The sequence below is a fragment of the Leucoraja erinacea genome, unplaced genomic scaffold, assembly GCF_028641065.1.
Source record: "Leucoraja erinacea ecotype New England unplaced genomic scaffold, Leri_hhj_1 Leri_841S, whole genome shotgun sequence".
Lineage (NCBI taxonomy): Eukaryota > Metazoa > Chordata > Chondrichthyes > Rajiformes > Rajidae > Leucoraja > Leucoraja erinaceus.
Window position 1 is genome coordinate 42709 of NW_026576775.1, and position 25393 is coordinate 68101.

General features: G+C 49.6%; 1 protein-coding gene across 1 annotated transcript in view; it reads left to right on the top strand.

Moving 5' to 3' along the window:
- LOC129694880 (receptor-type tyrosine-protein phosphatase-like N) overlaps nucleotides 1-24924 on the top strand; it is a gene marked incomplete at its 5' end in the record, with an annotated part of 60071 nt that extends 35147 nt beyond the window's left edge. Inside the window, 6 exons of the mRNA XM_055631637.1 lie at nucleotides 2321-2400; nucleotides 5527-5591; nucleotides 17647-17859; nucleotides 19090-19284; nucleotides 21110-21257; nucleotides 24307-24924. Coding sequence (XP_055487612.1) covers nucleotides 2321-2400; nucleotides 5527-5591; nucleotides 17647-17859; nucleotides 19090-19284; nucleotides 21110-21257; nucleotides 24307-24410 — 805 coding nt within the window. The remainder of the gene's footprint in view (nucleotides 1-2320; nucleotides 2401-5526; nucleotides 5592-17646; nucleotides 17860-19089; nucleotides 19285-21109; nucleotides 21258-24306) is intronic.
- Nucleotides 24925-25393: the final 469 nt, after the last annotated feature.

Consider the following 25393-nt stretch of genomic DNA (forward strand, 5'->3'; position numbering starts at 1 on the left):
CGTGTGCCTCTCCCCCTCCTCCGTCCCTCCCCTCTCCTCTCTTCTCCTTCTCTCTCTCCTCTACCTCTCCCTGCCCCCTCTCCCTCCTCTCTCTCTCCTCCGCCCTCCCCCCTCTTCTCTATCTCCTCTCCCTCCCCCTCTCTCTCTCCCTCTCTTCTCCTTCTCCTCCCTCTCCTCCCTCTTCTCTATCTCTCCCTCTCCCTCTCCCTCTCCTGCCTCTCTCTCCCCTCCCCTCCCCTCCTCCTCTCCCCCCTCTCCTCCCCCTCCTCTCCTCCCTCTCCCCTCCTCTCTCCTCTCCTCCCTCTCCTCCCCCCTCTCCCTCTCCTCTCCTCTCTCTCCTCTCCTCTCCCTCTCCTCCCCTCCCCTCCTCTCTCCTCTCTCCACCCTTCTTCCTTCCTCTCCTCTCCTCTCCTCTCCTCGCCTCGCCTCTCCTCCCGTCTCCACCCCCCCCTCTCCTCTCCTCACCTCCCCTCCCCCCTTTCCCCCACCCCCCCTCCTCCCCTCCTCTCTCCCCCTCCCTCTCCTCCTCATCTTTCGTCCCTCCCTCTCCTCCCCTCCTCTCCTCCCCCTCGATCCCCTCCCCTCTTCCTCCTCCTCTCTCCCGCCCGCTCATCCTCCTCTCCTCTTCCCCCCTCCTCCCTCGTCCCCCTCTCCCCTCCTCTCCTCCTCACTCTCCTCTACCCTCTCTCCCCTCCCTCCTCCTCTCATCTCCCCCCATTGCTCCTCCTCCGTCCCTCCCAGGCCCTCTCCTCTCCTCTTTTCTCTCTTCCCATCTGCACTCTCCTCTCCTCTCCCTCTCTCCACTCCCCTCTCCGCACCTCTCTTCTTCCTTCTTTCCGCCCTCCTTTCCCCCCTACCTCCTCTCCCTCACCGCCTCATCCTCTTCTCCTTCCTCTCCCTCTCAACCCCTCTACTCCCCTCTCCTCTCATCCCCTCTCCTCCCCAATCCCCCTCTCCCTCCTCAACCACCCCTCCCCCCACCTCAGAATCCTGGGATCTCCTCTCTCTCCTCTCCTCTCCTGACCTCTCCTCCTCCTCCTCCTCCCCCTCCTCTCATCTCCTCTCCTCTCCTCTCCTCTCCTCTCACTCTCTCTGATCTCCCCCAAAGTGCCTCACACCGTGTTAAAAACAACCACAAGAGATGCCGGACACGCATCCCACCCCCGCCGCTCGTGTCAGCTCCCCCGCCGCTGCCTCCAAGCGACCCCTATCCCCCCCTCCCCGGGGAGGACCCCCCGGTCTCCACCCACCCACTCTCCTCCAGGACCCTCCCCACCCCCTCCCTCTCACCCCCCCCCTCCTTCCTTACTCAACTCACCGGCGCTACAGCTCTCCACCTCCCCGCCCCCCCCTCCCCACCCATATCCCTCCCACCCCCCCCTCCCCTCCCCTCCCTCCTCCCCCCGCCCCCCCCCATCCCCAACCCCCCTCTCCCCTCCGCCCTCCCCCCACTGATTCCCCCCAATTTAACCGCCCCTGCCGGGTGCCGCTCCAGCATCGCACCCCCCCCCGTCTTACCCCCTCTCCTCCCCCCTCCCTCTGTTCTCCATCCCTCCCGCCACCTCTCTCCCCATACCCTTCGTCCCCCTCACCAGGTCATTCCTCCCTTCCCCCCCCTACCCCCACTCCCCTCCCCCCACCCTACTCCGGCTGTCTGCCTCCCCCCTATCTCCTTCCCCCTATCATCTCCTCTCCTCCCCTCCCCTATCTCCCCTCATTCCCTCCTCTCCTCCCATCCCTCTTCTCTGTCCTCGCCTCTCCTTCCCCCCTCCTCTCCTCCCTCTCCTCTCCTCTCTCCCGGTCATTCCTACCCCTCTCCGCTCCTCCCCTCTCCCTTTTCCTCCCTCCTCTCCTCCCTCCCTCCTCCCCTCTCCCCTCTCCTCACACCCTCCTCCTCCTTTCCTCTCCTCCCCTTCCCTCATAATCCCCCTCCTCCCTCCGCCTCTTCCCCCTCCCTCACCCCCTATTCTCCTACCTCCCGTCCCTCCTTCCCCCTTCCCCACTCTCCTCTCACTCTATCAACCCCCCTCCTCAGCCTTCCTCCCACCCCTCCCCTCCCCGTTCTCCTCTGGATGCTGCCATGGATTCCAGAATCCCAGCACCTGCAGCGTGGAATGCGGGCGAAAGATAGCGAGCAGGACTTGCGAACCTCTTTCACGGATGCGGCCTTTGTGATGGGGATCGGACCCGGGGGTCTCTGGCGCTGTGAGGCAGCGACTCTACCCGTCCTGCGCCACCGTGACCGACCCGACCAAGACTAGGCGCGGTGGAATGGTGACGTGATTGTGTTGTGATCAGATTCTCTTTTCTTTCTTTTCAGTGTGATTGGACCAGCGTTGACCTTTCGACTGAGGCACAACGACCACAACGTGACAGTGGATGATGTGGCCACCAAGGCAGGTGAGTAGACGTCCGCTCATCACACCTATAGTATTGTCAACAGAGAGGCTGATCTGTCTCCCAACCCCATTCCCCTGTCTTCTCCCCATAACATAGAAACATAGACAACAGGTGCAGGACTAGGCCATTCGGCCCTTCGAGCCTGCACCGCCATTCAATATGATCATGGCTGATCATCCAACTCAGTATCCTGTACCTGCCTTCTCTCTATACCCTCTGCTCCCCTTAGCCATAAGGGCCACATCTAACTCCCTCTTAAATGCATTTCGTTGTCTCTGTAATGTACACTGACAATGACAATTAAAATTGAATCTGAATCTGAATCTGAATCTAAATATAGCCAATGAACTGGCCTCGACTACCCTCTGCGGCAGAGAGTTCCAGAGATTCACCACTCTGTGTGAAAAAAGTTCTTCTCATCTCGGTTTTAAAAGTTCTTCTCATCCCTTATCCTTAAGCTGTGACCCCTTGTCCTGGACTTCCCCAACATCGGGGAACAATCTTCCTGCATCTAGCCTGTCCAACCCCTTAAGAATTTTGTAAGTTTCTATAAGATCCCCTCTCAATCTCCTAAATTCTAGAGAGTATAAAACCAAGTCTATCCAGTCTTTCTTCATAAGACAGTCCTGACATCCCAGGAATCAGTCTGGTGAACCTTCTCTGCACTCCCTCTATGGCAATAATGTCCTTCCTCAGATTTGGAGACCAAAACTGTACGCAATACTCCAGGTGTCTCACCAAGACCCTGTACAACTGCAGTAGAACCTCCCTGCTCCTATACTCAAATCCTTTTGCTATGAAAGCTAACATACCATTCGCTTTCTTCACTGCCTGCTGCACCTGCATGCCTACTTTCAATGACTGGTGTACCATGACACCCAGGTCTCGCTGCATCTCCCCTTTTCCTAGTCGGCCACCATTTAGATAATAGTCTGCTTTCCTGTTTTTGCCACCAAAATGAATAACCTCACATTTATCCACATTATACTGCATCTGCCAAACATTTGCCCACTCACCCAGCCTATCCAAGTCACCTTGCAGTCTCCTAGCATCCTCCTCACAGCTAACACTGCCCCCCAGCTTAGTGTCATCCGCAAACTTGGAGATATTGCCTTCAATTCCCTCATCCAGTTCATTAATATATATTGTAAATAGCTGGGGTCCCAGCACTGAGATTATTAAAAATATATTAGTATTAAAAATATCCACAGACTTGGCCTAGATAGAGTGGATGTGGGGAGGATGTTTCCACTGGTGGGAGAGTCTAGGACCAGAGGTCACAGCCTCAGAATTAAAGGACGTTCCTTCAGACAAGAGATGAGGAGGAATTTCTTTAGTCAGAGGGTGGTGAATCTGTGGAATTCATTGCCACAGACGGCTGTGGAGGCCACAAGTCAGTGGATGTTTTTAAGGTAGGGATTGACAGATTCTTGATTAGTGCGGGTGTCAGGGTTTATGTATTCATAGATACATGGACAATAGGTGCAGGAGTAGGCCATTCGGCCCTTCGAACCAGCACCGCCATTCAATGTGATCATGGCTGATCATCCCCAATCAGTTCCCCGTTCCTGCCTTCTCCCCATATCCCCTGACTCCGCTAACTTTAAGAGCCCTACCTAGCTCTCTCTTGAAAGCATCCAGAGAACCGGCCTCCACCGCCCTCTGTGAGGCAAAGAATTCCACAGACTCACCACTCTCTGTGAGAAAAAGTGTTTCCTCGTCTCCGTTCTAAATGGGTTACCCCTTATTCTTAAACTGTGTGTGTGGCCCCTGGTTCTGGACACCCCCAACACCGGGAACATGTTTCCTGCCTCTAGCGTGTCCAAACCCTTAATAATCTTATATGTTTCAATAAGATCCCCTCTCATCCTTCTAAACTCCAGAGTGTACAAGCCCAGCCGCTCCATTCTCTCAGCATATGACAGTCCCCGCCATCCCGGGAATTAACCTTGTAAACCTACGCTGCACTCCCTCAATAGCAAGAATGTCCCTGGTTCTGGACTCCCCCAACATCGGGAACATGTTTCCTGCCTCTAGCGTGTCCAAACCCTTAACAATCTTATATGTTTCAATCAGATCCCCTCTCATCCTAAGTTCCAGTGTATACAAGCCCAGATGCTCCATTCTCTCAGCATAGATTCAAGATTCAAGGGAGTTTAATGTCATGTGTCCCTGTATAGGACAATGAAATTCTTGCTTTGCTTCAGCACAACAGAACATAGTAGGCATCAATACAGAACAGATCAGTGTGTCCATATACCATTATATAAATATACACACACATCCAGAATCGTTCAGAATCAGTTTCCTGTTCCTGCTCCCCATAATCCTTGATTCCGTTAGCCCCAAGAGCTAACACTCTCTCTCTCTCTCTCTCTCTCTCTCTTTTTTACCCAGAGAGTTGTGAATCTGTGAAATTCTCTGCCACAGAAGGCAGTGGAGGCCAATTCACTGGATGCTTTCAAAAGAGAGCTAGATTTAGCTCTTTGGGCTAACGGAATCATGGGGAGAAGGCAGGAACGGGGTACTGATTGTGGATGATCAGCCATGATCACATTGAATGGCGGTGCTGGCTCGAGGGCCGAATGGCCTCCTCCTGCACCTATTGTCCATGTATCTATGAATACATAAACCCTGACACCCGCACTAATCAAGAATCTTGTCAATCCCTACCTTAAAAACATCCACTGACTTGTGGCCTCCACTGCCGTCTGTGGCAATGAATTCCACAGATTCACCACCCTCTGACTAAAGAAATTCCTCCTCATCTCCTGTCTGAAGGAACGTCCTTTAATTCTGAGGCTGTGACCTCTGGTCCTAGACTCTCCCGCCAGTGGAAACGAAACATCCTCCCCACATCCGCTCTATCTAGGCCAAGTCTGTGGATATTTTTAAGGCAGAGATAGATAGGTTCTTGATTAGTTCAGGGGTTATGGGGAGGGTGGTGAGGTTGGGTCAGGGGTCAGGGTTGAAGGGTCCGGTACCTTTCTGTCCTGGGGGGGAGGGGGGAAGTGTCGACCACTCCCCCAGTGTGGTCATCCTACCCACCCATAGAAAAACCCCCTCCCCTTTCCCCCCCCTCCCCCTTCTCACCAACAGTAACCCCCTCCCCTTTCTCGCCCACAGATGCCGACAAGTCTGGTTTGGAAGCGGAGACTGGTTTGAAGATTGTGCAGGCTGGTGTCGGGGAGGTAGGTGGGGGGGGGGAGTGGGGGTGGGGGGAGGTAAGTGGGCATGAGGGGGGGGGGGGGTGGTGAGGGGGGCTGGGTTGTTGGCACTTTAGTTTAGTGATACAGGCCAATAGGCCACGCTGCATCTCAAAAGACTAAACATAGACAATAGGTGCAGGAGTAGGCCATTCGGCCCTTCGAGCCTGCACCGCCACTCAATAGACAATAGACAATACGTGCAGGAGTAGGCCATTCGGCCCTTCGAGCCAGCACCGCCATCAATGTGATCATGGCTGATCATCCCCAATCAGTGCCCCGTTCCTGCCTTCTCCCCATATCCCCCGACTCCGTTATCTTTAAGAGCCCTATCCAACTCTCTCTTGAAAGTATCCAGAGAACCGGCCTCCACCACCCTCTGAGGCAGAAAATTCCACAGACTCACAACTCTCTGGGTGAAAAAGTGTTTCCTCGTCTCCGTTCTAAATGACTTTACCCCTTATTCTTAAACTGTGTGGCCCCTGGGTCTGGACTCACCCAACATCGGGAACATGTCTCCTGCCTCTAGCATAGAAACATAGAAACATAGAAATTAGGTGCAGGAGTAGGCCATTCGGCCCTTCGAGCCTGCACCGCCATTCAATATGATCATGGCTGATCATCCAACTAAGTATCCCGTACCTGCCTTCTCTCCATACCCCCTGATCCCCTTAGCCACAAGGGCCACATCTAACTCCCTCTTAAATATAGCGTGTCCAAGCCCTTAACAATCTTATGTTTCAATGAGATATCCTCTCATCCTTCCGTTCTAAATGGCTTACCCCTTATTCTTAAACTGTGTGGCCCCTTGTTCTGGACACCCCCAACATCGGGAACATGTTTCCTGCCTCTAGCGTGTCCAAACCCTTAATAATCTTATATGTTTCAATAAGATATCCTCTCATCCTTCTAAACTCCAGAGTGTACAAGCCCAGCCGCTCCATTCTCTCAGCATATGACAGTCCCGCCATCCCGGTAATTAACCTTGTAAACCTACGCTGCACTCCCTCAATCGCAAGAATGTCCTTCCTCAAATTAGGGGACCAAAACTGCATGCGATACTCCAGGTGTGGTCTCACTAGGGCCCTGTACAACTGCAGAAGGACCTCTTTGCTCCTATACTCAACTCCTCTTGTTATAAAGGCCAATCTGTCTTCACTGCCTGCTGTACCTGCATGCTTACTTTCAGTGACTGATGAACATGGACCCCCAGATCCCGTTGTACTTCCCCTTTTCCCACCTTAACACCAGTTAGATGGTAATCTGCCTTCCTGTTTTTGCTACCAAAGTGGAGAACCTCACATTTATCCACATTTTGTTTCCCTTGTCATTATCCAGTCTGAAGAAGGGTCTCGACCCGAAACATCACCCATTCCTTCTCTCCGGAGATGCTGCCTGTCCCCGCTGAGTTACCCCAGCATTTTGTGTCTTGTCACCGTTCATTTCAGAAAACACAGAAGCAGTTGAATTGTGATTGAAACAAACGCATTCGTTATTCACAGGAATTAGCCAGTGGAAGCTTCACTTCGAAAATATTCTTCCTTTGACATGGAAGTTGGTTCTTTACACCTAAATCCTACATGTGCGTGTTTTTGTTTTATTTTGCGGTGGTTTAAAGTTAGCCAGTCGGTATGTCGTTTACATCTCCGTGGGCTTGTAGTGAGGATGCGGCCTAGCTGCGTGCCGTCGCCATGGCAACCAGGCCCGGCCTAGTCTCCCTCTGCCGCCCAGCCTTTTGTGTTGGCGGCCTGCTTTTGTTCTTCAGCCTGCCTCCCCGGCTGGGCAAGAGATTGCGGGACAAAACCATCTGCCCTCCCCCCCCCCACACACCCCTCCCCCCTCCCCCACACTGCCATTAATCCAGGCCTTTTGTGCGACAGTCATTAGGAGCAAGGCAACAGGGGAAGCGGCAGCACCTCCCTCCCTTGAATGCGTTCCCCATTAATCACGCCCGCGGTCTCATTAAATAACCGGGACGCCTCATCAGCTGGAGGCTAATTGAGCGCAGTAGGACCCGTGCAGGGAATCTGTTCCGAAACGCTGCCCTAATTAGACGACACGACTTCACCGTGTCCGCACACGGTCAAAACAAAAGACTCAACGAAATCGAGAGACTGCACGGCAACACCTCGCCAAAATACCAATTATTTTATAGAGCTACATAAGGATCTTATAATAATAATAATAATAACAATATTTATTTCAGACACAAGGCCCAGGCAAGGGACAACATTGCATAAATATACATTTAAAAACATCACGAAATACATGTAAAATTTTAGTATATCGCTTATAAAAATCATCATGAATTATGTATTAAAAAAACACGATACAGGAATTAAAATCCAGAATAAAAAAGAATGATCAGTGTCCTACAACGAGGCAACGATACCCGTGTCTCCACAACTGGGATTGGTAGCGTGAAGTGCTAAACCGTATGTTTGACAAGGCCACGATAATTACGTTTTCAGAGTCATTTACCCTGCAGATGAATTTATACATATGATTTCTTAGGACAGCTTCTAAAGCACTGACTCCTGCAGCCACAAACATGTTAATGGCACTACACTTCACAGTTTAAAGGGCCTGTCCCACCAGCATGCGACTGCATGTGGCAAGCGCGAGTTAACGTGGTCGCTTGAGCCGTACGGCCTCGCGGGGCCGGTCCCACTTCGATCGCCGGAGCCGTATGGAGTTGTGCGGGGCTGGTCCCGACGTCGCGCGGGGCTCCGAAAAACTGACCGTGATCAAAAATTCCGCGCGGCAACGGCCTGCCGGCCCGCAGTCGCATTGAGGCCGTGCGCAGCGTCTCGACGGGCGTGCTCAGCGTCTTGACGCCGTACGTCACGCGCGGACTTCCCGCGGACTTCGCTCGAACTTCACGTCACTCACTCGACCTCCGCGCGGGCCCCGCTACCGGTTTGGCCGCGCTCGCCGCTTGCAGGCGCATGCTCGTGGGACAGGCCCTTAAGGATAAAGGGGAAGTCTTTTAGGACCAAGATGAGAAAAACATTTTTCACACAGAGAGTGGTGAATCTGTGGAATTCTCTGTCACAGAAAGCAGTTGAGGCCACACAGTTCATTGGCTATATTTAAGAGGGAGTTAGATGTGGCCCTTGTGGCTAAAGGGATCAGGAGGTATGGAGAGAAGGCAGGTACAGGATACTGAGTTGGATGATCAGCCATGATCATATTGAATGGCGGTGCAGGCTCGAAGGGCCGAATGGCCTCTACTCCTGCACCTAATTTCTATGTTTCTATGTTTCTACACCATCTAGGTTTCCTTAGCAGTGTTCTCATGGCATCATTATAGGCCACCTTTAGTCTCTGCAAACTTGTCTTTCCTTACTTCAACCACAGGTGCGCAGTGTAGAGTGGTGTGCAGTATGCTCTAAACAGCGACATCTTCACCACATCTGTACACGCACCAAACTTACACAAGAGAATATTCGCCTGTACATACACCATGCGTCGTTGCCTATAAATATCCTCATCATCTGTCATTTGTTCTGTAATAATATGCCCTATATATTTTACCTTATTGCAGACACTTAAGATTATTGTCAGAGAATTTAAAATCAGGATATTTTAGACATTTCTCCTCTTTGGTTCTACAGACCATAACAACACTCTTACAAGCATTATACAAGCACTAGATGGACTAAAGACCACAAGATCATCTGCATACATAATATGGTTCACTAAAATATTACCAATCACGCACCCAGTATTACAGGCTTTCAATTGTTTGGACAGATCATCAATATAAAGATTTTAAAGGACTGGGGACAAAATCCCCCCTTGTCTAACACCATTGCTAACCCCAAATGGGGCTGAGACCCTCTTGCCCCATTTTATTTGCATAGTCTGGTGGGCATACCAGTAGGCCAGAATTCTAACAATGTATTCTGGCTCCCCTCTTTGATTCATTTTACCAAACAGCTTTCTGTGATCAACATGGTCAAAGGCTTTGGAAGCATCAATAAAGCACATGAGGATTGGAGAGTTTTTGCCTCTATATTTGGTTATACTCTCCTTTAGGGCATATATGCATAAGTCAGTGGAAAAGTTTCGCTTTAAACCCAAACTGGTTATCTGTGGAGTTAACAAACTCATTTGTGTTCAAGAAGGAACTGCAGATGCTGGAAAATCGAAGGTACACAAAATTGCTGGAGAAACTCAGCGGGTGCAGCAGCATCTATGGAGCGAAGGAAATAGGCAACGTTTCGGGCTGAAACCCTTCTTCAGACTGAAGAAGGGTTTCAGCCCGAAACGTTGCCTATTTCCTTGTTCATGGCATGATACACTTCAGACTGAAGAAGGGTTTCAGCCCGAAACATTGCCTATTTCCTTCGCTCCATAGATGCTGCTGCACCCGCTGAGTTTCTCCAGCAATTTTGTGTACCTACCAAACTCATTTATTCTATCCAGCAGAACTCTTTCTAAATCTTTTGACAATATGCTGGCTAAAGCTATGGGCCTGTAATTATTTAGGCTGCCTACTTTACCAGCTTTGTCCTTAATGACCGGCACTAACAGGACAGACAACATTGAGTCTGGTAACAAGCCCTGAATCATAAAGCCAGTAAAACAAATAGCATGGAGAGGAGCTATCCTCATACTCGCATACTTAACATGCTCAGCAGAGATATGATCCAAGCCACTTGCTTTGTTGTTGGGACAGCTTGTTCATGGCATGATACACCTCATGTGACATAATCACCATCGAGTCATTAACCATATAACATATAAGAATTACAGCACGGAAACAGGCCATCTCGGCCCTACAAGTCCGTGCCGAACAACTTTTTTTCCCCTTAGTCCCACCTGCCTGCACTCATACCATAACCCTCCATTCCCTTCTCATCCATATGCCTTTCCAATTTATTTTTAAATGATACCAATGAACCTGCCTCCACCACTTCCACTGGAAGCTCATTCCACACCGCTACCACTCTCTGAGTAAAGAAGTTCCCCCTCATATTACCCCTAAACTTCTGTCCCTTCATTCTGAAGTCATGTCCTCTTGTTTGAATCTTCCCTACTCTCAAAAGGAAAAGCTTGTCCACATCAACTCTGTCTATCCCTCTCATCATTTTAAAGACCTCTATCAAGTCCCCCCTTAACCTTCTGCGCTCCAGAGAATAAAGACCTAACTTATTCAACCTATCTCTGTAACTTAGTTGTTGAAACCCAGGCAACATTCTAGTAAATCTCCTCTGTAGTACTCTCTCTATTTTGTTGACATCCTTCCTATAATTGGGCGACCAAAATTGTACACCATACTCCAGATTTGGTCTCACCAATGCCTTGTACAATTTTAACATTACATCCCAGCTTCTATACATTGTCCACCCTATACAAGTCACCTTGGACACAGTTGAATAAAGTGCTATAATGTTGTCGCCATAACTCCGCGATATTAGCTGTTCCGGAGATTCCATCTACAGTGCATGGTTGAGATGTTTTGCAACTGCTAAGAGCTCTCAGTTCCTTCCAAAAATCTGTAGCATTGTTACTTAGCAGCTTCTTAGCCATGGAATCAGCCCTCATAGCTTGCTCATTCTTACAGCTGAAGCGAATAGCATACTTATACCTTGCATTAGTGAGCTTCTTGTACTCAAACACAGGCCCCTGTCTGGGCCTACCTGCCATAGCCCAGGATTTGATGGCTTCACGGGCTTCAGTATGATACTCAGCTACATACTTATTCCAGCCAGGCCTGATGTACAGGATACTGAGTTGGATGATCAGCCATGATCACATTGAATGGCGGTGCAGGCTCGACGGGCCGAATGGCCCACTCCTGCACCTATTTTCTATGATTCTATGATTATATATGGAGCAGTTGTACAGGGCCCTAGTGAGACCACACCTGGAGTATTGTGTGCAGTTTTGGTCCCCTAATTTGAGGAAGGACATTCTTGCTATTGAGGGAGCCCAGCGTAGGTTCACAAAGTTAATTCCCGGGATGGCGGGACTGTCATACGCTGAGAGAATGGAGTGGCTGGGCTTGTACACTCTGGAGTTTAGAAGGATGAGAGGAGATCTCATTGAAACATATAAGATTGTTAACGGCTTGGACACGCTGGAGGCAGGAAACATGTTCCCGATGTTGGGGGAGTCCAGAACCAGGGGCCACACACACAGTTTAAGAATAAGGAGTAAGCCATTTAGAGCGGAGACGAGGAAACACTTTTTCTCACAGAGAGTGGTGAGTCTGTGGAATTCTCTGCCTCAGAGGGCGGTGGAGGCCGGTTCTCTGGATGCTTTCAAGAGAGAGCTAGATAGGGCTCTTTAAAATAGCAGGATATGGGGAGAAGGCAGGAACGGGGTACTGATTGGGGATGATCAGCCATGATCACATTGAATGGCGGTGCTGGCTCGAAGGGCCGAATGGCCTCCTCCTGCACCTATGGTCTATAGTCTATCTCTTCTATGCTTCATATCCTTACAATTAGCATTACTACACATTATTACATATTTAGGTAGATTAATATTGCTTAAGGATCTATCTGTATGGGCATACTAGGCTAAGATATCTTCCTTTGTGAGGGTTGACCAGTCCAGTTTCCCTGGATACCACAGGTATGTGTTCAACATTTATTGTCATAGCAACAGGCCTATGATCAGTCATTGCTGGCCCATACAGAATGCTCACACACCCCAATGAGGCATGTGCATCAGCTGTACTAATACAGTGGTCCAGCCATGACGTAGTGTGTTAGTATATTAATACAACTGTCTGTAGGTAAAAGCACTTTGCTTGACAATATTAAATTATTATCTTGTCAGAACTGAGCCACATGATTGGCAAATAATGAGTTCCTATCTGAGATATCTGCCTTCATATCCCCAGATTAGGAGTTTTGGTCTTCTAATCTGAGGAAGGACATTCTTGCCATGGAGGGAGTACAGAGAAGGTTCACCAGACTGATTCCTGGGATGGCAGGACTTTCATATGAAGAAAGACTGGATAGACTCGGCTTGTACTCGCTAGAATTTAGAAGATTGAGGGGGGATCTTATAGAAACTTACAACATTCTTAAGGGGTTGGACAGGCTAGATGCAAGAAGATTGTTCCCGATGTTGGGGAAGTCCAGAACAAGGTTAAGGATAAGGGGGAAATCTTTTAGGAACCGAGATGAGGAAAACATTTTTCACACAGAGAGTGGTGAATCTCTGGAATTCTCTCCCGCAGAAGGTAGTTGAGGCCACAGTTCATTGACTATATTTAAGAGGGAGTTAGATGTGGTCCTTGTGGCTAAAGGGAGCAGGGGGTATGGAGAGAAGGGAGGTACAGGATACTGAGTTGGATGATCCGCCATGATCATATTGAATGGCGGTGCAGGCTCGAAGGGCCGAATGGCCTGCACCTATTTTCTATGTTTCTACACCATCTAGCTTTCCTTAGCAGTGTTCTCATGGCATCGTAATATGCCACCTTTAGTCTCTGCAAACTTGTCTTTCCTTACTTCAACCACAGGTGTGCAGTGTAGAGTGGTGTGCAGTATGCTCTAAACAGCGACATCTTCACCACATCTGTACACGCACCAAACTTACACAAGAGAATATTCGCCTGCACACACAGCATGCGTCGTTGCCTATAAATATCCTCATCATCTGTCATTTGTTCCGTAATAATATGCCCTAGATATTTTACCTTATTAAAGACACTAAGATTATTGTCAGAGAATTTAAAATCAGGATATTTTAGACATTTTTCTATGTTTCTATGTTTCTGTGACATATGCACTACAAAATTATTGTTTTGAATTAAGGAATAGATGGAAGCAAGCCTATTTAAATATTCATCCTCATTCAGATGGTGCATACACATTCAGGATAACAAATTCCTTGTGGTTTGTGAACAAAATGTATTGGCAATGCACCATCAGCATCAAGCCCAACCTAAATTATTGATGAGCCAAGCTTATAGAAACATATAACAATTATTAAAGATATTGGACAGGCTAGATGCAGGAAAAATGTTCCCCTTGTTGGGAGAGTCCAGAACCAGGGGTCACAGTTGAAGGATAAGGGGGAAATCTTTTAGGGCCAAGATGAGGGGTCACACACAGTTTAAGAAGAAGGGATCGGCCATTTAGGACCGAGATGAGGAAAAACGTTTTCGCCCAGAGAGTTGTGAATCTGTGGAATTCTCTGCCACAGAAGGCAGTGGAGGCCGATTCGCTGGATGTTTTCAAGAGAGAGTTAGATTTAGCTCTTTGGGCTAAAGGAATGTGTAGAGAGAAGGCAGGAACGGGGTACTGATTGGGGATGATCAGCCATGATCATATTGAATGGCGGTGCTGCCTTGAAGGGCCGAATGGCCTACTTCTGCACCTATTGTCTAGTCTATGTTGTTAAATGTCAAACCTCACTGGAAACCCATCCTTTCCTCAAAATGAAACTACAAAGTGCTGGAGTGGACACAGGCCCTTCAGCCCATCCAGTCCGTGCTGACCAGCGATCTCTGTACACCAGTTCTATCCTGTACACTGGGAACAATTTACAGAGACTAAGTAATCTGCAAAGGTACACAAAAAAGCTGGAGAAACTCAGCGGGTGCAGCAGCATCTATGGAGCGAAGGAAATAGGCAACGTTTCGGGCCGAAACCCTTCTTCAGTAATCTGCAAATCTGCACGTTTTTGGAGTGTGGGAGAAAAACAGAGAAAACCCACGCAGGTCGCAGGGAGAACGTGCAAACTCCGTACAGACAGCACCCGTAGTCAGGATCGAACCCGGGACTCTGGCAAAGGGTGGTGGGTGTATGGAACGAGCTGCAGGAGGAGGCAGTTGAGGTTGGTAGTATTGAAATGCCTAATAAACATTTTGATAGGTACAGGTTTAGAGGGAAATGGGCCAAACACAAGCAGGTGGGACTAGTGTAGATGGGACATGTTGGCCGGTGTGGGCAAGTTCAGATTCAGATTCAATTTTAATTGTCATTGTCAGTGTACAGTACAGAGACAACGAAATGCATTTAGCATCTCCCAAGGGCCTTTTTCCACACTGTATAACTCTATGATGACTCCCAATATCGGCCATGCATATCCTCCACTGATGCTGCCTGACCCACTGAGTTACTCCAGCTCTTTGTGCCTTAGGTCCTTGTCTCATAGAAACATGAAAAAATAGGTGCTGGAGTAGGCCATTCGGCCCTTCGAGCCAGCACCGCCTTTCAATATGATCATGGCTGATCATCCCCAATCAGTACCCCGTTCCTGCTTTCTCCACACATCCCTTGATATAATTAGCCCTAAGAGCTAATTCTAACTCTCTCTTGAAAACATCCAGTGAATCAGCCACCACTGCCTTCTGTGGCTGAGAATTCCACAGATTCACAACTCTCTGGGTGAAAACGTTTTTCCTCATCTCAGTCCTAAATGGCCGACCCCTGATTCTTAAACTGTGGCCCCTGGTTCTGGACTCCCCCAACAAGGGGAACATTTTTCCTGCCTCTAGCCCGTCCAATCCCTTTAGAATTTTATATGTTTCAATAAGATACCCTCTCATCCTTCTAATAATCTACATAGAAACATAGAAAATGGGTGCAGGAGGAGGCCATTCGGCCCTTCGAGCCAGTACCACCATTCATTGTGATCATGGTTGATCGTCCCCTACCAATAACCTGTGCCTGCCTTCTCCCCATATCCCTTGACTCCACTAGCCCCTAGAGCTCTTTCTAACTCTCTCTTAAATCCATCCAGTGACTTGGCCTCCACTGCCATCTATTGGTAGAGGCAGCACAGATTCAGAACCATTGTGCTGGACAGCTCCCTTGGCTGTGAGTCATTGCCTCAACACTGCTCTGGATCGAATGGTGTTGAGCTCCTGTCTCAGAATATAATTAGTCCATTCGGCCCATCGAGACTATCCCGCCATTCAATCATGGCTGATCTCCAAAGATTGCTAAGGGTTTGGACAAGCCAGAGGCAGGAAACATGTTCCCCATGTTGGGGGAGTCCAGAACCAGGGGCCACACACACAGTTTAAGAATAAGGGGTAAGCCATTTAGAACGGAAATGAGGAAACACTTTTTCTCACAGAGAGTGGCGAGTCTGTGGAATTCTCTGCCTCAGAGGGCGGTGGAGGCCGGTTCTCTGGATGCTTTCAAGAGAGAGCTAGATAGGGCTCTTAAAGATGGTGGAGTCAGGGGATATGGGGAGTTAGATGTGGCCCTTGTGGCCAAGGGGATCAGAGGGTATGGAGAGAAGGCAGGTACGGGATACTGAGTTGGATGATCAGCCATGATCATATTGAATGGCGGTGCAGGCTCGAAGGGCCGAATGGCCTCCTCCTGCACCTAATTTCTATGTTTCTATGTTTCTATGAAGGCAGGAACGGGGTACTGATTGGGGATGATCAGCCATGATCACATTGAATGGCGGTGCAGGCTCGAAGGGCCGAATGGCCTCCTCCTGCACCTATGTTTTTCTATGTAGTGTACAGGGACAGAGGGAAAGCAGGGGAGCTGAAATTGGAGAATTCAATGTTCATACATTGGAAACAGATAGAGGGAGAGAGAGATTTAATTTTAGATTTCCAGCATCTGTTGTTGCGTGCTAATTCTTACCAAGCGCAGGGTTCCACTGCCCCCTTCTGGTGACTCCCGCTTCTTCCCTCAAGAGACAAGTTTTAGCTTGGCGATACAGCACGGAAACAGGCCCTTCGGCCCACCGAGTCCGTGCCGACCAGCGATCCCCGCACGGTAACGCTATCTCCCCCCCCCCCACACACACACACACACATGCAAGCACGCACGATTTTTACCGAAGATCTCGGAGAAAACCCACGCAGGTCACGGGGAGGATGTACAGGGGATATACGGGGAGAAGGCAGGAACGGGGTACTGATTGGGGATGATCAGCCATGATCACAATGAATGGCGGTGCTGGCTCGAAGGGCCGAATGGCCTACCCCTGCACCTATTGCCTATTGCCTATTGAGATACGATACGAAAAAACCGCATCTCCATCGAGGCAAGTGATTGGAAAAGTTCCCCCCAACCTTGAGGCGCAAACGAACCTCCCCACGGCAAAGACCAGCCTCGACCCAGAACGTCACCCATTCCTTCTCTCCAGAGATGCTGTTTGTCCAGCTGAGTTACCCCAGAATTTTGTGTCTTGTCTTCGGCTAGCACAAAGTTGTGATGTATCGGAATCAAGGGATATGGGGAGAAGGCAGGAACGGGGTACTGATTGGGGATGATCAGCCACGATCACATTGAATGGCGGCGCTGGCTCGAAGGGCCGAATGGCCTACTCCTGCACCTGTTGTCTATGTAACTCTTGGATAGACACAACAAACTGGACAAACTCAGCAGGTCAGGCAGCTTTCTTTGGAATTCTTTGCCACAGAAGGCTGTGGAGGCCAAGCCAGTCGATGTATTTAAGGCGGAGATGGTTAGATTCTTGATTAGTGCGGGTGTCAGGGGTTATGGGGAGAAGGCAGGAGAATGGGGTTCGAGGGAGAGATAGATCAGCCATGGTTGAATGGCGGAGTAGACTTGATGGGCCGAATGGCCTAATTCTGCTCCTATCACTTACGACCTTACCTTTGGAGGAAAGAAAAGGTGACATTTTGGGTCGAGACCTTTCTTCAGTCTGATGAAGGGTCTCGACCCGAAACCTCGCCCATTCCTTCTCTCCAGAGATGCTGCCTGTCCCGCTGTGTTTCTCCAGCATTTTGTGTCTATCTTAGTGCAGGTGTCAGGGGTTATGGGGAGAGGGAAGGAGAATAGACAATAGGTGCAGGAGTAGGCCATTCGGCCCCTTCGAGCCAGAACCGCCATACAATGTGATCATGGCTGATCATCCCCAATCAGTTCCGAATGGGGTTAGGAGGGAGAGATAGATCAGTCCACGATTGAATGGCAGAGTAGACTTGATGGGCCGAATGGCCTAATTCTACTCCTATTGTTTATGATCACTTAGTATCTTTGGTATAAACCAGCATCTGCAGTTGTTTCCGACATCTCGTTTGCAACACTTGGCGATGGGCTTGGCTTCACTGCCTATGTTTCTCCCCCCATAGAGGAACGCCTTCCACCGGCAGCCAAAGCCAGCTGGGCACGGTGGAGCCTTCCGCTTCCTGCTGCTCACCTTCATCGCGGTGGCCGGCATGGCGGGGATTCTGGTGGCCGGAGCGGTCATCTACTGCCTGAGGCAGAGCGCCAAGCGGCGGCACAAGGAGAAGCTGGCCGGGATAGGAGCCGAGGGAACGGCCGAAACCTCCCTCGAATACCAGGTAGGCACCGCCCCCCCCCGCCCCCTCCTACACACGGCAACGTGACCCACACCCACCTGGGCCACCGTGACCGCAACTACACTCCAATGCAACTACCTCCAATGCATCTATCTTCAATGCATCTACCTCCAATGCACTTACACTCCAATGCAACTACTTCCAATGCAACTACACTCCCATAAAGCTACACACCAATGCATCTACCTACAATGCAACTACACTCCAATGCAACTACCTCCAATGTATCTACCTTCAATGTATCTACCTTCAATGCAACTACCTCCAATGCATCTTCCTCCAATTCACCTGCCTCCAATGCACCTGCCTCCAATGCAACTGCCTCCAATGCAACTACCTCCAATGCAATTACCTCCAATTATCTACCTTCAATGCAACTACCTCCCATGCATCTACCTCCAATGCAACTACCTCTAATGCACCTACACTCCAATGCAACTACCTCCAATGTATCTAACCAATGCAACTACCTCCAATGCAACTACCTCCCATTATCTACCTTCAATGTAACTACCTCCAATGCATCTACCTCCAATGCAACTACCTCCATTTATCTACCTCCAATGCGACTACCTCCAATGCAACTACCTCCAATGCAATTACCTCCAATTATCTGCCTTCAATGCAACTACCTCCAATGCATCTACCTCCAATAAAGCTCCACTCCAATGCATCTACCTCCATCTACCTTCAATGCATCTACCTCCAATGCACTTACACTCCATTGCAACTACCTCCAATTCTAACTACCTCCAATGCAATTACCTCCAATTATCTACCTTCAATGCAACTACCTCCAATGCATCTACCTCCAATAAAGCTCCACTCCAATGCATCTACCTCCATCTACCTTCAATGCATCTACCTCCAATGCACTTACACTCCATTGCAACTACCTCCAATTCTAACTACCTCCAATGCAATTACCTCCAATTATCTACCTTCAATGCAACTACCTTCAATGCATCTACCTCCAATAAAGCTCCACTCCAATGCATCTACCCCCATCTACCTTCAATGTATCTACCTTCAATGCAACTACAATGCATCTACCTCCAATGCATAAACCTCCAATGCATAAACCTCCAATGCATAAACCTCCAATACAACTACATCCAATGCAACTACCTCCAATGCAACTACCTGCAATAAAGCTGCACTCCAATGCAACAACCTCCAATATCCCCTCTTGTGTGTTTGATGTCTTGGCAGGAGCTGTGCAGGCAACACATGGCGACCAAGTCGTACGCGCGGACGGACACGGTGGACACGTCGCGGGTGACCAGCGTCTCCTCCCAGTTCAGCGACGCCCCGCAGGCCAGCCCCAGCTCCCACAGCAGCACCCCCTCCTGGTGCGAGGAGCCGGTGCAATCCAACATGGACATCTCCACGGGACACATGATCCTGGTGAGTGCCGAGTGACTGTCCGTCTCCCTCTCTGGTGACCCTCGAACGCATCCTTCATCTGGCTTCACCTCGCACTAAATTGGCGGCACGGCGGCGCAGCGGTAGAGCTGCTGCCTCACAGCGCCAGGGACCCGGGTTCGATCCTGACCGCGGGTGCTGCCTGGACGGAGTTTGCACGTTCTCCCCGTGACCTGCGTGGGTTTTCTCTGAGATCTTCGGTTTCCTCCCACACTCCAGATACGTGCAGGTTTGTAGGTTAATTGGCTCGGTGTAAATGTAAATTAAACTAAACTAAACAATATTCCCTTATCTATCGCAGTCGCTGCCTCAAAGTGGCTGGCAGCATCATCAAGGACCCACACCATCCTGGCCACACACTCATCTCCCCGCTTCCTTCAGGTAGAAGGAGCCTGAAGACTGCAACGTCCAGGTTCAGGAATAGCTACTTCCCCACAGCCATCATGCTATTAAATATAACATCAAACAAACTCTGAACTATAACAGCCTGGGACACGTGACAATAAAACTCTCTTGACTTGACGTCTCCTGTATCTGTACACTGTGGACGGCTCGATTGGAATCATGTATAGTCTTTCCGCATTAACCAACCTGGCCTCCCCCGTGGCTCAGCACTTCAACTCCCCCTCCCATTCCGGTAGAGTTGCAGCCTCATAGCGCCAGAGACCCGGGTTCTATCCTGACCACGGGCGCTGTCAAGTCAAGTCAAGTCAAGTCAAGTTTATTTGTCACATACACATACGAGATGTGCAGTGAAATGAAAGTGGCAATGCTCGCGGACTTTTGTGCAACAGACAAACAACAAAACAACCAAACAAATTATAAACACAATCATAACACACATATTCTTTTACATAATAAGTAATGGAAGGAAAAACGTTCTGTAGAGTTAGTCCCTGGTGAGATAGGCGTTTACATTCCGAATTGCCTCTGGGAAGAAACTCCTTCTCAACCTCTCCGTTCTCACCGCATGGCAACGGAGGCGTTTGCCTGACCGTAGCAGCTGGAACAGTCCGTTGCAGGGGTGGAAGGGGTCTCCCATGATTTTATTTGCTCTGGAGTTGCACCTCCTGTTGTATAGTTCCTGCAGGGGGGCGAGTGAAGTTCCCATAGTGCGTTCGGCCGAACGCACTACTCTCTGCAGAGCCTTCTTGTCCTTCGCAGAGCAATTCCCAAACCAGATGGTAATGTTCCCGGACAAGATGCTTTCCACCGCCGCTGCGTAGAAGCACTGGAGGATCCTCGGAGACACTCTGAATTTCCTCAATTGCCTGAGGTGGTAAAGGCGCTGCCTTGCCTTACTCACCAGTGCTGAGGCGTGTGATGCCCATGTCATATCCTCAGAGATGTGGACTCCCAGATATTTAAAACAGTTCACCCTATCCACAGGATCCCCATTTATCCTCAATGGAGTGTACGTCCTCGGATGATGTGCCCTCCTAAAGTCCATGATCAGCTCCTTCGTTTTTTTGATGTTCAAGAGGAGGAGTCTGTACGGAGTTTATGCGTTCTCCCTGTGACCTGTTTGTTTTTTCTCCGAGATCTTAGGAAACCTCCCCCACAATCCAAAGGCGTACAGGTTTGTAGATTGTAACTGACTGAGAATAAATGTAAAATTATCCCTTGTGTGTGTGTGTGTGTGTGTGGGATAGTGTTAGTGTGTGGGGATCGCTGGTCGGCACGGACTCGATGGGCCGAAGGGCCTGTTTCCACGCCGTGTCCCGAAACTAAACTAAAGTAAATGAATGAAGGATACGCGAGAGACTGTCAGTGATAAAGAAGGCTCCGTCTTTGTTTCTCCCCCCAGACGTACATGGAAGACCACCTGAAGATCAAGGACCGGCTTCACAAGGAGTGGGAGGCTCTGTGTGCGTACCAGGCTGAGCCCAACGCCTGCACCGTGGCGCAGACCGAGGCCAACGCCAAGAAATGCCGCAACCCGGCCTTCGTGCCCTGTACGTGTCAGCGCAAACCTCGTTACGTCACCTTCTGATCATGGAGAGACACAGAAACATAGAAAATAGGTGCAGGAGGAGGCCATTCAGCCCTTCGAGCCAGCACCGCCATTCATTGTGATCATGGCTGATCGTCCCCTATCAATAACCCGTGCCTGCCTTCTCCCCATATCCCTTGACTGCACTAGCCCCTATCTAACTCTCTCTTAAATCCATCCAGTGACTTGGCCTCCACTGCCCTCTGCGGCAGGGAATTCCATATATTCGCAACTCTCTGGGTGAAAAAGTGTTTTCTCACCTCAGTCTTAAATGATCTCCCCTTTATTCTAAGACTGTGTGGCCCCTGGTTCTGGACTCGCCCAACATTGGGAACATTTTTCCTGCATCTAGCTTGTCCAGTCCTTTTATAATTTTATATGTTTCTATAAGTTCCACCCCCTCATCCTTCTAAACTCCAGTGAATACAAGCCTAGTCTTTTCAATCTTTCCTCATATGACATTCCCGCCATCCCAGGGATCAATCTCGTGAACCTACGCTGCACTGCCTCAATCACAAGGATGTCCTTCCTCAAATTAGGAGACCAAAACTGTACGCAATACTCCAGATGTGGTCTCACCAGAGCCCTATACAACTGTAGAGAACCTCTCTACTCCTATACTGAAATCCTCTTGTTATGAAGGCCAACATTCCATTAGCTTTCTTCACTGCCTGCTGTACCTGCACGCCAACTTTCAGTGACCGGTGTACAAGGACACCCAGGTCTCGCTGCACCTCCCCCTTACCTAAACTAACCCCATTGAGATAATAATCTGCCCCCTTGTTTTTGCCACCAAAGTGGATAACCTCACATTTATCTATATTATGCTGCATCTGCCAGGCAGAGCCAGGTGGCACATGTCCGAAGATAGATACAAAAAGGATGGAGTAACTCAGCGGGACGGGCAGCATCTCTGGAGAGAAGGAATGGGTGATGTTTCTGTTCGAGACCCTACTTCACACCACCCATTCCTTCTCTCCAGAGATGCTGCCCGTCCCGCTGAGTTACTCCAGCCTTTTGTGTCTTATGATCACAGATAGATAGATTGTTGATTAGTACGGGTGTCAGGGGTTATGGGGAGAAGGCAGGAGAATGGGGTTAGGAGGGAAAGATAGATCAGCCTCTCTGCTCATAATACTACAAGTGCGATCATAGAAACATAGAAATTAGGTGCAGGAGTAGGCCATTCGGCCCTTCGAGCCTGCACCGCCATTCAATGTGATCATGGCTGATCATCCAACTCAGTATCCCGTACCTGCCTTCTCTCCATACCCTCTGATCCCCTTAGCCACAAGGGCCACATCTAACTCCCTCTTAAATATAGCCAATGAACTGGCCTCAACTACATTCTGTGGCAGAGAGTTCCAGAGATTCACCACTCTCTGTGTGAAAAACGTTCTTCTCATCTCGGTTTTAAAGGATTTCCCCCTTATCCTTAAGCTGTGACCCCTTGTCCTGGACTTCCCCAACATCGGGAGCAATCTTCCTGTATCTAGCCTGTCCAACCCCTTAAGAATTTTGTAAGTTTCTATAAGGTCCCCACTCAATCTCCTAAATTCTAGAGAGTATAAACCAAGTCTATCCAGTCTTTCTTCATAAGACAGTCCTGACATCCCAGGAATCAGTCTGGTGAACCTTCTCTGCACTCCCTCTATGGCAATAATGTCCTTCCTCAGATTTGGAGACCAAAACTGTACGCAATACTCCAGGTGTGGTCTCACCAAGACCCTGTACAACTGCAGTAGAACCTCCCTGCTCCTATACTCAAATCCTTTTGCTATGAAAGCTAACATACCATTTGCTTTCTTCACTGCCTGCTGCACCTGCATGCCTACTTTCAATGACTGGTGTACCATGACACCCAGGTCTCGCTGCATCTCCCCTTTTCCTAGTCGGCCACCATTTAGATAATAGTCTGCTTTCCTGTTTTTGCTACCAAAATGGATAACCTCACATTTATCCACATTATACTGCATCTGCCAAACATTTGCCCACTCACCCAGCCTATCCAAGTCACCTTGCAGTCTCCTAGCATCCTCCTCACAGCTAACACTGCCCCCCAGCTTAGTGTCATCCCGCAAACTTGGAGATATTGCCTTCAATTCCCTCGTCCAGATCATTAATATATATTGTAAATAGCTGGGGTCCCAGCACTGAGCCTTGCGGTACCCCACTAGTCACTGCCTGCCATTGTGAAAAGGACCCACTTACTCCCACTCTTTGCTTAGCCTATCAAGTCTACTTTGCCATTCAATCATGGCTGATCTATCTCTCCCTCTCAACCCCATTCTCCTGCCTTTGCCCCCTAACCCCTGACACCCGCACTAATTGAATGCTCCTGCAAGTAAGGGTGTTCATTGTTCTGTTTTTGGTACATATGGCTGTAAAACATTCCAGGGCTAGAGGGTGTGAGCCACAGGGAGAGGTTGATCAGACAATAGACAATAGGTGCAGGAGGAGGCCATTTGGCCCTTCGAGCCAGCACCGCCATTCAATGTGATCATCCCCAATCAGTACCCCGTTCCTGCCTTCTCCTGTTTCCTCGTCTCCGTTCTAAATGACTTACCCCTTATTCTTAAACTGTGTGGGTCTCTATTCCTTGGAGCGCAGGAGGATGAGGGGAGATCCTATAGAGGTGTATTAGCTCATGAGGGGAATAGATCGGGTAGATGCACAGAGTCTCTGGCCCAGACTAGGGGAATCGAGGACCAGAGGACACAGGTTCAAGGCGAGGAGGGGAAAAGATTTAATAGGAGTCTGAGGGGTGACTTTTTCACACAAAGGGTGGTGGGTGTATGGAACGAGCTGCCAGACGAGATAGTTGAGGCTGGGACTATCCCAACGTTTAAGAAACAGTTACATAGGTACATGGATAGGACAGGTTTGGAGGGATATGGGCCAAGCGCAGGCAGGTGAGACTAGTGTAGCTGGGACATTGTTGGCCGGGGTGGGGAAGTTGGGCCGAAGGGCCTGTTTCCACACTGTATCACTCTGTGACTCTTGATTTACAGATGACCATAACCGGGTGGTTCTGAAGGCGGAGATGAATCCCTCGAGAACGGACTTCATCAACGCCAGCCCCATCGTAAGTGTCGACAATGGGTTGGGCGCGTGAACAGGTTTGGGTCGGAGTTGCCGCCAGTCTGGGTCGGTCTCTGTAGCCCCAACAAGGAGAGTCTTGTCTTTCAGGACAACACCTCATAGATTCACCAGATCCAGTCAAGGGCTTAGAAACATAGAAACATAGAAACATAGAAACTAGGTGCAGGAGGAGGCCATTCGGCCCTTCGAGCCAGCACTGCCATTCATCGTCCCCTATCAATAACCCGTGCCTGCCTTCTCCCCATATCCCTTGACTCCACTGGCCCCTAGAGCTCTATCTAACTCTCTCTTAAATCCATCCATTGACTTGGCCTCCACTGCCCTCTGTGGCAGGGAATTCCACAAATTCACAACTCTCTGGGTGAAAAAGTTTTTTCTCACCTCAGTCTTAAATGACCTCCCCTTTATTCTAGGACTGTGGCCCCTGGTTCTGGACTCGCCCAACATTGGGAACATTTTTCATGCATCTAGCTTGTCCAGTCCTTTTATAATTGTATATGTTTCTATAAGATCCCCCCTCATCCTTCTAAACTCCAGTTGAACGCTGGAGGTGTGAGGGGTGATCTTGTAGAGGTGTATAAGATCGCGGGCGGGGGGGGGGGGGGGGGGGGGGGGGGGGGGTTGGGGGGGGGGGGGGGGTATATCAGTCTCAGTTACCCAGGATACACACACAAATGCTGGAGAAACTCAGCGGGTGAAGCAGCATCTCTGGAGAGAAGGACATTCTTGCCATTGAGGGAGTGCAGCGCAGGTTCACCAGGTTAATACCCGGGATGGCGGGACTGTCATATGCTGAGACAATGGAGCGGCTGGGCTTGTACACTCTGGAGTTTCGAAGAATGAGAGGGGATCTTATTGTAACATACAAGATTATTAAAGGTTCGGCCCTTCGAGCCAGCACCGCCATTCAATGTGATCATGGCTGATCATCCCCAATCAGTACCCTGTTCCTGCCTTCTCCCCATATTCCCTGACTCCACTATCTTTAAGAGCCCT